This window comes from Apodemus sylvaticus, chromosome 14, assembly GCF_947179515.1.
Source record: "Apodemus sylvaticus chromosome 14, mApoSyl1.1, whole genome shotgun sequence".
Taxonomy (NCBI): Eukaryota; Metazoa; Chordata; class Mammalia; order Rodentia; family Muridae; genus Apodemus; species Apodemus sylvaticus.
Window position 1 is genome coordinate 80,925,190 of NC_067485.1, and position 14,057 is coordinate 80,939,246.

The 14,057-nt window shown below is 41.4% G+C and overlaps 4 protein-coding genes across 4 annotated transcripts in view; all 4 read left to right on the plus strand.

Annotated features, from left to right (window-relative positions):
- The window catches only part of LOC127664668 (ankyrin repeat domain-containing protein 26-like), an 88,772-nt gene extending 80,711 nt beyond the window's left edge, over window positions 1–8,061 (plus strand). Inside the window, exons 10-11 of the mRNA XM_052156745.1 lie at window positions 7,108–7,177; window positions 7,407–8,061. The gene's annotated coding sequence lies outside the window, so the exon portion shown is untranslated. The remainder of the gene's footprint in view (window positions 1–7,107; window positions 7,178–7,406) is intronic.
- Window positions 1–14,057, plus strand: part of LOC127664664 (ankyrin repeat domain-containing protein 26-like) — a 288,298-nt gene that overhangs the window by 258,154 nt on the left and 16,087 nt on the right. The gene's annotated exons all lie outside the window — the stretch shown is intronic.
- LOC127664607 (ankyrin repeat domain-containing protein 26-like) overlaps window positions 1–14,057 on the plus strand; it is a 503,453-nt gene that overhangs the window by 154,605 nt on the left and 334,791 nt on the right. The gene's annotated exons all lie outside the window — the stretch shown is intronic.
- LOC127664667 (nuclear ubiquitous casein and cyclin-dependent kinase substrate 1-like) lies at window positions 12,142–13,806 on the plus strand. Its single transcript, XM_052156743.1, has one exon. The coding sequence runs from the start codon at window positions 12,169–12,171 to the stop codon at window positions 13,036–13,038; it is 870 nt and encodes a 289-aa protein (XP_052012703.1). The 5' UTR covers window positions 12,142–12,168; the 3' UTR covers window positions 13,039–13,806.

Below are 14,057 nucleotides of genomic sequence, written 5' to 3' on the forward strand. Positions count from 1 at the left end.
GGAATTACTTCTGGGAACATTCAACCTTAGCTCTCCCTATTATTCGTAGTTTTAGTCTTTTCAGAGTGTCCTACATTTCGTAGATGTTCTCAGTGAAAACCTTTTTAAATTTGTTTTTTTTTTACTTGTGCATTAATTTCTTCTGTTTTATCTTCTGTGCCAGTGAGTCTCTTTTCCATGTCCTGTATTCTGTTTGTGATGCTTGAGTCTCTAGCTCCTGTTTTCTTTCTTAGGTTTTATGCCTCCAGACTTGTCTCCATTTATGGTTCTTTTTTATTGTTTCAATTTCCATCTTAGGTCTTGAACTGTTTGATTTATTTTCTTCACTTGTTCAATTTTATTTCCCATTATTTCTTTAAGGGATTTGTTTGTTTCCTCTTAATGGTTTCTACCTACTTGGTAGAATTGTCCTATATTTCTTTAAGGAACTTTTTAATTCTCTAATTAAAGGCCTCAATCATCTTCATAAGAAGAACTTTAGGGTCATAGTCTTTCAGTTCAGTAATGTTAAGATATCCAAGGCTTGATGTTTCCCATTAGGAGAGCTGGGTTCTGAAGAAGCAACATTGCACTAGCTTTTATTAATTGTGTATTTGCATTTACCTTCAGCCATGTTGGCTGTCTCTGGTTTTGGCTGACCTGTTAGTCTGTGGGAGTAGCAAGCCTCTGGGACTGGCGTTCCCAGATTGCAGCAGACTTCCCCAAAGGTAGGCAGAGCTATGGGCTGGGGAGTGTGGTGCTGATCCATGACTGCACGTAGAGGTTTAGAACTGAAGGAAGATGGAACTCTGAAAGGACGAGATAATTATTTCAAGTCCAACACCTTTTATAAACATTTAAAATTATAATTATTGGAAATAGTAGTCTTTTTAAAAAATTAAACTCTTTTGATGTGTATGGGTATTGCCAGTATATATGATTGTGCACCAATTGGATATCTTGTGTCTTGGGAAGCCATCAGAGGAAGAAATAAGATCCCTCTGAACTGTAATTGAGCTATCATGTATTTGCTGAGAATCAAACATGGATCTTTATAATGGCAGCAAATACTGTTTGGTGCTGAGCTACTGCTTCTGCCCTGGATACACTGTTGTATTTTCTTTAATTACATATTATGTGGAGGTCAGGGGATAAGCAGAGAGAGGTGGTTATGTCCTTCCACCATGTTGATCCCAAGGTTCAAACTCAGGCCATTAGGCTTGGCATCAGGTGCCTTTACCCATCTCACCAGCAAACGTTTTCATATGTAGCATGTGATTCCTTTTAGACAGCTGTTAAAGCTCACGAGCAATTGGAGCAGAGGAAAGAGAAAGCTTTTACTTTGAAAATATTAGACATGAAAAGCAGACTCAGAGACATGGAATCCAGCCTTTGTAGAGCCCAAGATCATGAAGATATTGAAAGATTCAAGCTGGGCATATACCAGCAGTGCTACCATGACAAGCTAAATGTTACAGCAGCACTATATGAACAAATAAACATGTAAGTTGAACTGAGTCCCAGAAAACAAAGTACTCATAAATGTGATGGTAACCCAAATATATAGTGAAAAAAGTCTTCCTGAAACCAATAGGATGTGTATGTCAGGTTAACACAATTTTGCAAACTATTTGCAGTAAAATAAATTTCCTTAAAAAATAAACCTTGGGCACAGGTAACATTTCTTCTCTTGCTGCAGTGTTGCTTTCTTCTTTTTATATTTCCTTAAAATAAAGCTGACATTTTACGATTTCAGCTAAGTATAAATATAACTATTATATATATTATATTTAGTTAACTAAGTATAACTGTATAACTATTGAATACAGTTCTCTTTTTATGAATTTTCCTGTCAATATTCACTTAAGCAGAAACATTGACAGGTTCAAGTATGTGAGGGGCAAGTACGAATAAACTTAGGCAGTTCTAACACCTCTCCTCTGCTACTGTGTGAATTATCTCTGACTCTGACCTTTGGAGTTATCTTAAAGTAATCTGCAGTCAAACTGCCTTTGACAGTTTCTTAGTTTACCTAAATCCCTGCTGGTGAATGGTAAAGTATGCTCTGATACATATAAATGTGAAACAAGTTCTTTTATAGGACATTCCATTTACTCTTATGACCATGTAAACAGAAAAGTCTTTGTAAAATGCATTTTGGGAACAAAAGTGATATGTACATGATGGATTTGTCTTTTTTAGTGCTAACAAGAGGAAAGTGAAGCTGCAGGAAGACATTGCCACAACAGTTGCAGAGGAAGAGCTCCTTACACACTCACACACTGGGGCAGTGCACAACCCAAAGGAAACTAGTGTTTCAAGTCTTCATCACCAGGATGGATCTGGATTGAGTAGAAATGTTACTCCAAGTCTGGGGACATCACATTGCCAGCAGAGAGGCAGAGCTTTCAGAAAGAAAGGTCAACGTAGGTTACCAAGGTTGGTCACAGTGTCCATTGTCTCCAGAGCCTCCCTTTCTGACAGGCCTACTTTCAGGTCTATCTGTTGAATTAGAAGACCTGTTCACATAAGGGTGAAATCAATCTCTGATATTAAGGAGCAGAAATATTTTAACCTCCCTCTTTCTGTGGCATTCTTACCTTTTATTTTTACTTATTTTGTCTCCTCATACTTTTCATATTAAGTTTTTGAGTTTTTTCCATTTTCTTTCTTTTTTTTTATTAATTTATTTTTATTTACTGTATTCTATGTTTACATTCCAAATGATATTCCCTTTCCTGGTTGCCCTCTCCCCATAAGTTCCCTAAGCCCTCTTCACTCCGCCCATTCTCTTATCAACCCCCTCCTACTTCTCTGTCCTGGTATTCCCCTACAATGCTGGAACAAGCCTTTTCAGATCTAGGACCTCTCCTTCCTTCTTCTTGGGGGTCACTTGATATGTGAATTTTGTCTTGGGAATTCAGAGTTTCTGAGTTAATATCCACTTATCAGTGACTGAATTCCATGAGTGTTCTTTTGCAGCTGAGTTACATCACTTAGGATATTTTCCAGATCCAACCATCTGCCTAAGAATTTCATGAATTCACTGTTTTTAATTACTGAGTAGTATTCCATTGTGTAACTATACCACATTTTCTGTATCCATTCCTCCACTGAGGGACATCTGGGTTCTTTCCAGCTTCTGGCTATTATAAATAGGGCTGCTATGAACATAGTGGAGCATGTGTCCTTATGACATTCTGGGGAATCCTCTGGGTATATGCCCAGGAGTGGTATGTCAGGGTCCTCCGGAAGTGTTATGCCCAGTTTTCTGAGGAACAGACAGACTGATTTCCAGAGTGGTTGTACCAACTTGCATTCCCAACAGCAGTGGAGGAGTGTTCCTCTTTCTCCACATCTTTGCCAGCACCTACTGTCTCCTGAGTTTTTAATCTTAGTCATTCTAACTGGTGTAAGGTGAAAACTCAGGGTTGTTTTGATTTGTATTTTCCTAATGGCTAGTGATGTTGAGCATTTCTTAAGGTGCTTCTTAGCCATTCAAACTTCTTCATGTGAAAATTCTTTGTTTAGCTCTGTACCTCATTTTTAATAGGATTATTGGGCTCTCTGGTGTCTAGCTTCTTGAATTCTTTGTATATATTAGATATTAGCCCTCTGTCGGATGTAGGGTTGCTATAGATCCTTTCCCAATTTGTTGGTTGCTGTTTTGTCCTTTTGACACTGTCCTTTACCTAACAGAAACTTTGTAATTTTATGAGGTCCCATTTGTCAGTTCTTGATCTTAGAGCATAAGCTATTTGTATTCTATTCAGGAACTTCATGTTATCCCCTTTCCCAACTCCTATTATATCTATCCCCACTTTTCTACCTACTTGTGTGTTAAAAGTGGGAACCTACATCCAGACAGAGCTCTGGGCCCCTGGGCAAGGCAGACACAAGGAGTTGGGCTGCAGGTTTCCCCATGGAACCAACAGGTATGCATCAGGCTATGAGAAGCTGCAGAAGCCTGCTCTGGCAGTGGGGAAGGGCAGCTTGTATGTTCACCTGGGGGAGCTAGCAGGGCAGAGTTCATAGGTCCCAGGCCTCACAGAGGCCAAGGAAGGCCTTTCAGAGGCCAGGGATGACAGGTTCTCAGTCTTGGTCACTGCAGACATGACTGAATGTCATAAACGAGGTGAGAAGAGAGTGGGGCCCCATTGGACTAGGTCTGGCCCTGGGCTTAAGGGAAAAGAGGGAAAGAAGTAGTTCCAGGTTCTTCCTGCAGGGACGAATGGCCTTGACTAGCTTGGGTAGGCAGCATGGCTTGGTGATGACCTTGGCTAGAAGACAGAGAGGTTCCACTGCAAGAGGCTAGAAACAGCTCTTGAGAAGGAGACCTGCTCCATGGCTCCATCATAGTGGGTCCAGATGAGAAGAGGTAGTCCATAGGTTTAGAGCATTTATTGTGGGCAGAGAGTTCTGATAAGTGAAAAATAGAGGCTGGTCATGGCGAGAGGGGGAAGGGAGATGAGCCTAAGAGGGCAATGGAGAGAGACAAGAATACAGCAGAGAATATGAGAGGGAGGAGGGGGAAGCAACCCCTTTTATACTTTGGGAAGGACCATACCTTGCTGTTGTGAGGTATCTGTGTGGGAAGAGTCTAGACAGAACACCAGGAGCTAAGGGAAATGCCCTACATAACTTATGGCCACAGAATTATGGACTTGAGGACACTGTGTCAGGAGGCTAGTGTCTTGGAGCATGGCCAATGGCTTAGCTTCCCTTGCAGAATTATCTGCAGGATCTCTAAAGTTTAAGTCTCGCACAACCAGAAAACAGGCTGCCTTTCATGGTCCCACACCCCCCAACTTAGAGTCCTCTAAGAAAATTCCATCAAGTTCAGTTTCTGATGTCCACTCACATGCATATAATGACACATGACCACATCCCCATTACCCTCTCCAACTCCCCCTTCTTCCTCAGCCTATCCACTCCCATCTTCATGACCTTCTTCATAATCCACTTAGTCCATCTATTCTTGCTCATACATGCATGTGTATCAAGACATATACAATTACTAAATACTCCCAGATTCTCTTAAGTTGTTCATCTGTCTGTCTGTCTGTCTATTTCATTTTTTTGAACATGGTTCCTCATTGTATCCCAGGCTGTCCTGGAACTCACTGTGTAGACCAGGTTATAGGTAGAACGCAGAGATCCACCTGTCTCTGCCTCTCCAATGCTAAGACTAATCTTTAAAGGAGTGCACCATATGTCACTTCCTGGCTACAGTTCTGGGAGATCTTATTTTTTTACATACATTATAAATTGGTCCAAGAAATGTAAAAATATTGATATGTTTTACATTCACTTATGGTAAATTAAATTTAAATTCACTAAATTTAGAAATTAAATTTTAGAAAACAATTTCCACTTTTATCTAAAATTATGGAATAAAATATTGCACTTATTTTAAATACCTATTCTTTGAAAGATTAATGCATATATAAAATGTATCACAATCATATCCACCTCTCACTGCCCTCTCCCTCACAGCCCATATCACATCTCTCTACCAACTTCATGTCCTCCTTTTAGAATTATATATTTATTTATGTTAAAGCTCTTTTTAATTTGGTTTGGATTCTTAATATTTTACTATGCTTCTGATATAACCTTAAAGTTAGAACTCAACAGTAAGTGACATAATGACTTTCAAACACTATTATACATGACAATTTAATGTGTTGAGGTTAATACTTTCTTATAATTCCTATAAACCTATAACTAAGTAAATGTTAAGTTGTATAAAGGTTATTTTTCTAATATTCTAAAAAAGAATATGACCTAAATTTTTATTTTCCTTCTGGTCTTTTATCTCAGATTTTTGTTTTCAACAAAGGTGCTAACTCCACACCTAGTACCAACACATCCAGAATAAGCTTAACTCACAGGTGCTGTAACACACCCAGGATCATAGAATCTCAAGCATAAGGACTTAAGAAGGACATCAATAACTCCCTTAAAAATACCAGAGAATACAGGTAAACAGGTAGAAGCTCTTAAAGAGGAAGTACAAAAATCCCTTAAAGAACTACAGGAAAACACACCAAACAGGAGAAGGAATTTAACAAGATGATCCTGGATCTAAATATGGAAATTACACTATAAAGAAACATGACAGGAGACAAACCTGGAGATAGAAAATCTAGGAAAGAGATCAGGAGTCATAGGAGCAAGCATCACCAACAAAATACAAGAGATAGAAGAGAGACACTCAGGTGCAGGAGATAGAATAGAAAACATTGACACAACAGTCAGAGAACATGTAAGAAGCAAAAGACATGGATGCAGGCTCCATAGAGCCCAAGCTCCTGAAGATTCTGCCAGATTCATGCTGGGCATATACCAGCAATGCTACCATGACCAGCTAAATGTTATAGCAGCACTATATGAACAAATAAACATGTAAGTTGAACAGAGTCCCAGAAGAAAAGGTACTGATAAAAGTGATGGTCACCCAAGTATGTAGTGAAAAAAGTCTTCATGGAACCATTTGGATGTGACTGTCAATTTGACATAATTTTGCAAAGTATCTGCAGTAAAATAACTTTTCTTAAAAAATAAACCAGGAACAGGGAAAGCATTCAGGATGTTAACAAAGAATAGAGAAAAAATAAAAATAAAAATAAAAAATAAACCTTGGGCACAGCTAACATTTCTCTCTTGCTACAGTGTTGCTTTCTTCTTTTTATATTTCCTTAAAATAAAGCTGACACTTTACCATTTCAGCTAAGTATAGATCTAACTTTCTAATGAATACAGTTCTCTTTTTATGAATTTTCCTGTCAATATTCACTTAAGTAGACACATTGACAGATTCAAGTATGTGAGTGCCAAGTATGAATAAACTTGGGCAGTTCTAGCACCTCTCCTCTGCTACTGTGTGAATTAACTCTGACTCTGACCTTTGGAGTTATCTTGAAGTAATCTGCAGTCAAACTGCCTTTGACAGTTTCTTAGTTTACCTAAATCCCTGCTGATGAATGCTCTGATATATATAAATGTGAAACAAGTTCTTTTATAGGACATTCCATTTACTCTTATGACCATTTAAAAAGAAAAGTCTTTTTAAAATGCATTTCAGGAACAAAAGTGATATGTACATGATGGATTTGTCTTTTTTAGTGCTAACAAGAGGAAAGTGAAGCTGCAGAGAGCTTTCAGAAAGACAGAAAGACCAACCTAGCTCTCCAAGGTTGGTCACAGTTTCCATTGTCTCCAGAGCCTCCATTTCTGACAGGCCTACTTTCAGGTCTGTCTGTTGAATTACCAGACCTGTTCACCTAAGGGTGAAATGAATCTCTGTTATTAAGGAGAGGAAATATTTTAACCTCCCTCCCTCTGTGGTTGTCTTACCTTTTATTTTTACCTTTGTTCCCCCATCCTTTTTTGCAATTGTAACTTTTATTCATTTATTTTTACAGCAAGCCCCAAAATACCAACAACTGCTCCAGTTTGCCTGTAGGTGGATGAAGAAGTTTTAAGAAGAAATCCATATATTTAAATGGTAATGGACATAATCATCATTATGTCAAGTACTAGAAATAGCTCACTTTTTACCAGATTTAGTTCCATCTGGGGTCAAGGAGTCCTTTTCTGTGGCTTCCAGTTTATTTTTCTCACCAGCTCCTTGTCATGTATAGTGGTTTTGATATACTCAGTCCAAGGAGTGGCACTATTAGGACCTTTGGCCCTATGGTGTGGTATTGCTGGAGGAAGTGTGTCACTGTAGGCATGGGCTTTGAGACCCTCATCCCAGCTACCTAAGGAACCAGTCTTCTCCTAGAGACCTTCAGATGAACATGTAGAGCTCTCAGTTCCTCCATGCCTGCCTGGATGCTGCCATGTTTGATCCTTAATGATAATGGATTGAACCTCTGAAGTTGTAAACAAACTCCAATTAAATGTTGCCCTTATAAGAGTTGCTTGGGTCATGGTGTCTGTTCACAGCAGTAAAACCCTAACTAAGATAGCCTGCTTCCTGGTCTAGTTCAGGAACTTCTTGCCACCTTTGCTACACAACCTAGCACCTGCAAACCCTTCCCTAGACCTAGATACTGAGCCCTACATTCTTTTGTGGTTGAAATTAAATGCTACTTTATAAGAGTGCAATTTCGTCACTCACAATGGTTTTGCCAGCATAGATGGTTCCATATTGTTCCTCAGCTACTTAAAACAAAGAATGATTGACAAATCCCAATCATTACAAAAGCCTTTTCTCTGGCCTATGGTAATTCCAAAGTTTTCTTATTTTCCTAATTTTCAAAAGTTCCTTCTGGAGTTATTTTTTTAATGCAACAAATTGTAGGTGGTTGGATGAATGAAGGAAAGAATGAGTGAATGAATCATCCTGTCAATTATAGGTATGCATGATGTTTTAATTTAATGTGTTGAGGTTAATACTTTCTTATGACTTCTCTAAACTTATCACTACATAAATGTTAGCTTGTATTAAGGTTATTTTTTCTAATTTCCTAAATAAGACTATGAATAGCAATAAAATAAGAATACCAATACTCTTGCTATTGGGAAGGGTGCCATAGTTTTAGAGTGGAACCGACAGGGACATTCTGTGAGGCCCGGATTGGGTCATGGACAGTCAGGTGACTCCATTCTCACCAATGAGTGCAGAGGAGAGTGTAGGACTGCGCTTCCTCATGCCTTTCTGCCTTTGGATGCTCCCTAGTCTGTGTTAGAGGCTCAGATCCACCTCAGCCAAACATCACTCTAAGGAGAGCCAGAGGTGGGTCACAGCCAAGCACCCAAGGAAGCAGAGTAGGCAGGAGGCATTGGGGACCAGCAGATAATAGCGAGCTTGTTGCTCTTCCCGATTGGCTCCTCCTTTGTGAGAAGTTAAAGCCCTTGCTGAAAGCCCAGTGTATTCAGAGTTCAGACACTGTAGTGATAGGCACTTAAGCAGACACCCTGTTCAGCAAGTGCCAAAGCACACGGCTTGGAAGATCTTACATGCAGTGCAGGGCTCGTTTTTCTGGGATCTCTCTCTCTCTCTCTCTCTCTCTCTCTCTCTCTCTCTCTCTCATGTGTGTGTGTGTGTGTGTGTGTGTGTGTGTGTATGAGTGCCTGTGTGTGAAAAAGCAAACTCTGACCTGTGCATCCAAGCTTCAAGGTCAGTGGTCACCCTTTGACATGAGACCCCTTGACTACCCATACTAGCAGGAAGTGAGTGAGCCCTAGGCCATGACACCTGGAGGTACAGTGATGAGGCCGTGGGTATTTAAAGACTTTTCTTTTAAGATTTATTTATTATATGTGAGTACACTGTAGCTGTCTTCAGACACACCAGAAGAGTGCATCAGACCTCATTACAGATGTTTGTAAGCCACCATGTGGTTGCTGGGATTTGAATTCATGACCTTTGGAAGAACAGTCAGTGCTCTTAACAGCTGATCCATTTCTCCAGCCCAAGTGTTTTCTACCTGTCTGTAGTGACCCTGAATTTTTGGGTGATTTGAAGGGAGCAGTGGGAAGAGAGTGGGACCCACCACCTCTTTTAAGGGCCCATGGAATGGGGGTAAAGGAGAAGGGGAAATGACTACTGAATCTTTGAGAACACAAGAGATGTGCTCTCTTGCCTGTGGCTTAAGAAGACAAGTAAACCTTCCTCATTGGATTAAGATCGCAGGGGCCTCGGATGGTGCCCACTTGCCTTTCATCCCCAGTGGTAGGATCTCCAAAGAGCTTGGCTATGCTCCAAACATCGCCTTGGCTATCTGGGTTCTTTGTTCCTCTTGGACATTATCTAAACATAAAAATAAGCTCCAAATCCCTCGGCAAAAACCATTCTGACTCACATAGTGACTAAAGTCATTTCCCAGACAAATATAGGTCAAGGCACAAAGCAAGCAAGTAGTGGGGGTTGGGAGGAGAGAGGCAGGTGGAGACCAAGAGCAGCCATCTAAAGAATGGCAGAGCCTTGGGTGCCTGGGTCTCAAAACGAACAGGAAATTAGAGCAAAGCAGGATAATTTATAAAAAAGCCTGGCTTTTTTAAAAATAAAAATAATAATAATATTTTTATTTTAAAAATAAAGGCCTTTCATGGAAGGGAAACTCATGAAACATAAAATTATGTATCTTTTTGAAGGGTTCATTTTGTTCTGTTTTCCTGACATAGTTCTCAGGCTAGCCTCAAACTTTGATTTTCCTGACTCAGCTTCCTAAGCTCTGGGGTCACAGTCCAGTGCTGCTATCCCAGGCTGAATTAACTGTCTCAAAGCCAGCATCCAGCAAGAATCAGCTCAGCCATGCTCTTGCATAACTTTCCCCTCCATTAAGTGCCCATCCCCTGCAGCAGACCCCACCAGTCTGCTCTCTCTCTCTCTCTCTCTCTCTCTCTCTCTCTCTCTCTCTCTCTCTCTCTCTCTCTCTCTCTCTCTCTCTCTCTGTTAATTTGCTATTCTAGATGATCCCTTCCTACACCCAAAAACACACCTGTGGCCTGGATTGTCGACTTTCTGGCCGACCTCTACAGATCTTTTCGGCTGGACCTGGGGTCTGAGGACCTGAAAGAATGTTGTGACTACAGTCTGGTGCTGCAGACGATCTTACTTCAGTTTCAGTACTTTTTATACAGGAATGAAACAAAGAAAGCTATGACCTAAGAAAGGTTGTCTGAGTTCAGAAAAACCTGATCAGAAAAACATATAAATAAATGCCAATGCTAGTAAGCACATGCTAAATATCAACAGAGCTGCCCTTTCTCAGAACTTTCTCAGGACAGAGCCATCTAAACACAATTGTCTAGCACATACTGTTGATCATATCTGGGAAGTCACACAAGCAAGGCAGAAGGCCATATGCAGACTCTGGGCACAGAGACCAGATTGGGTTCAGTAGCTATGATCGGATGTCCAACAAGAATAAACATGTCATACAGATCAAATGTAAATGTTTATCACAGGAGACATGAAACCAACTCTGAGAACACTGCAGGAAACCAAGTGCAGCTGAAGTAAAAGCCCTCTGCCTCTCCCCTGCAGCCTCTCACAGTTCCCCAGACACCATTCACCATGGGTTGTTCTTTTGGCTGTGTTCCGACACTAGATAATGCTTTTAAGGTTCAGCCTTGTTGGAATACCTGTCAGAGCTTAGGGGAAAAAAAGCTGTTTTGTTGTTGTAGTTTGTTTTTTAAGTTAGGGTTTTGTGTAGCCCAAGCTAGCCTCTGACGCCATATGTAACTAAGGATGACTTTGAACTCTGATCCTCTTGCCTAAAGCTCCCAAGTGCCAGGCTGCACCACCACACTGGGTCTGTGCAGTGCTGGGCATTGAATCCAGGACTTCATGCACACTAGGTAGGCGCCCACACACGGATCTTCACCCCTTCTTGTGCACTCTTCCTGATGGCTGGAAGAGCGCCTCTCTGTGGGTGGCACACACTGCTTGGCTCCATTCACCCTTCACCCACTATGAAGATGGTTTCCTGTCCATGTACTTGCTGTGTGTGTTACATGTGTATGTATGTACTTGTTCAGTGCCTGTGCACATGCATACACATGTGTGCATGCAGAGGACACAGGCTGACATATGTCTTCCTTACCCACTTTAGTTTCCACTGACCGGAAGCTCACTGATTCTGCTTCTCCTGGTATCTGCTTGCCTCTCTCTCCTCAGCACCAGTTTTACGTGCTCGTGCTGCTGAGCCCAGGCTACAAACATCGCTGAGCTCAGCCTTTTACTTAGGTTCTGGGGATCTGAACTCAGGCCTGGCAAGCCCTTTACTGACTGAGCAGTGCTCCCAGCCCTTTACTGACTGAGCTGTGCTCCTAGCCCTTTACTGACTGAGCTGTGCTCCCAGCCCTTTACTGACTGAGCAGTGCTCCCAGCCCTTTACTGACTGAGCCGTGCTCCCAGCCCTTTATCAACTGAGCGGTGTTCCCAGTCCCTTGTGTTTGTTTCTGTTTCTTTCTGACTGAATCTTAGACAGGTTGTGTTCTCACCGGGCAAGTTGTAGCACAGAAACACTTAGGCACCACAAAAGTTTGTGGACACATATTTCTAGGGAGCAAAGATCTGATCTTGGGAAAACACCACAGGTCTTTCGCTCCTCATTAACATACAGTGGGCAAAGGGGGTGCATGAAAATAAGTCCTGCAGTTCCCATTACACAGAGTGGCTTAAAAGCAGATGACCCGGGGGCTCCGGGAGCTGGCTCTCGGGGCAAAGACATGGCCCGGGGCCCCGGCCAGCTAGGCGGGCCTCGTCCGGACACCTTCATCATGCCCAAGAGAGGAAAGCGGCTCAAGTTCCGGGCCCACGACGCCTGCTCGGGCCGAGTGACCGTGGCGGACTATGCCAACTCGGATCCGGCGGTGGTCAGGTCTGGTCGGGTCAAGAAAGCCGTGGCCAACGCTGTTCAACAGGAAGTAAAATCTCTTTGTGGCTTGGAAGTGTCCCAGGTTCCTGCGGAGGAGGCTCTCTCCGGGGTGGGTGAGCCCTGTGACATCCTGGACAGCAATGAAGAGATGGACGCCCAGGAGGAAAGCACTCAGGAAAGATCAGGCTCCAGAAAAAAGAAAAGCAAGAGACACAAAGAAGACAGTGAAGATGAAAAAGATGATCATAAAAATGTACACCAGCAACGGCAGGCAGCATCTAAAGCAGCTTCTAAGCAGAGAGAGATGCTCTTGGAAGATGTTGGCAGTGAGGAAGAGCCAGAAGAAGATGATGAGGCGCCATTCCAGGAGAAAGATTCTGGCAGCGATGAAGATTTCCTAATGGAAGACGACGATGATAGTGATTATGGCAGTTCAAAAAAGAAAAACAAAAAGATGGTTAAGAAGTCCAAACCTGAGAGAAAAGAAAAGAAAATGCCCAAACCCAGACTAAAGGCTACAGTGACACCGAGTCCAGAGAAAGGCAAAGGGAAAGTGGGTCGCCCCACAGCATCAAAGACATCGAAGGAGAAAACTCCTTCTCCCAAAGAAGAGGATGAGGAAGCAGAAAGCCCTCCAGAAAAGAAGACGTCTGCGAGCCCCCCACTCGAGAAGTCTGGGGACGAAGGCTCTGAAGATGAAGCCGCTTCCGGGGAAGATTAAAAGTGATATTTGGGGAGAGGTTGTATTAGAAACAGAAAAGGAAACCTCCGTAGGACACGGTTTGGGCTGTGGCTCGACTCCTGGGCTTTCAGTGCTATTTCATTTGTCTAGAATAATGTTTTCCTCTCTATCATCTATCTCTTCTCTCTCAAACCCATTGTATGCTTACGTGTTTAAGTTGCCATTTTGTCTCAGTCTTTTCTTTGCCAATCCCCTCCCCCTACAAAAGCCATGTCAATTAATCACTGGATTGTGTTTTTAATGGAGGGAAGGAATGCCATGGCTGCAAAGCAATAAGATTTGAGGTGGACGCTATGGAAACGGCTTTTTGCTAAAGAACAGCATCTTGAACAGTAATCAAAAACAAAAAACTAAAAAGGTTTTAATTAAATAATTGTTCTTTCTTTTCCTGTACTTTTGACAGACAAGTTGTTATTTAACATGAGCTTATATGTTTAAACTGTAAATGTCAAAAAGAATCATGACTCTTAAATTTGTACTAGTGACACAGCAGTCGGGAGGCGAACATGAATTCTGGATTGTTAACTCAGTACTCAGATTATTTCCTTGGGTGTGGAGGGAATGGTGTTCCTGGAACTTAGTATATTTGTTATTCTCAAAGAGATTCAGAGCCATTGGTTCTTTTGTCTTCATAATGATCTTTTTTTTTTTAAAGTGGGCCACCAGAATCAGTCTTAATTTCATATTTCTTTCATGTTTTCATTGATTCAAGTTTTTAAAATACATCCTGTTTTAGGGTAAAGTTTTTACCAATGATCAAAAATTAAAAAGAGATTTCTTTGAATTTCAATGACAAGATGAGTGTACACCTCACAGTGCATTTTTTCGCAGGCTGATGATGTTAAAAGTTTTAAGCAAATAAAGTTGGAGTTAGTGTGAAGCTCAGATACAAAAGATTGAGATTTATCCTTTATGAATACAAATAATTGAAATGAGGACCCATGAACCATACTATTTTTATTTGGGGATAGTAACAGTTGTTTCCTTTTGATATTTAA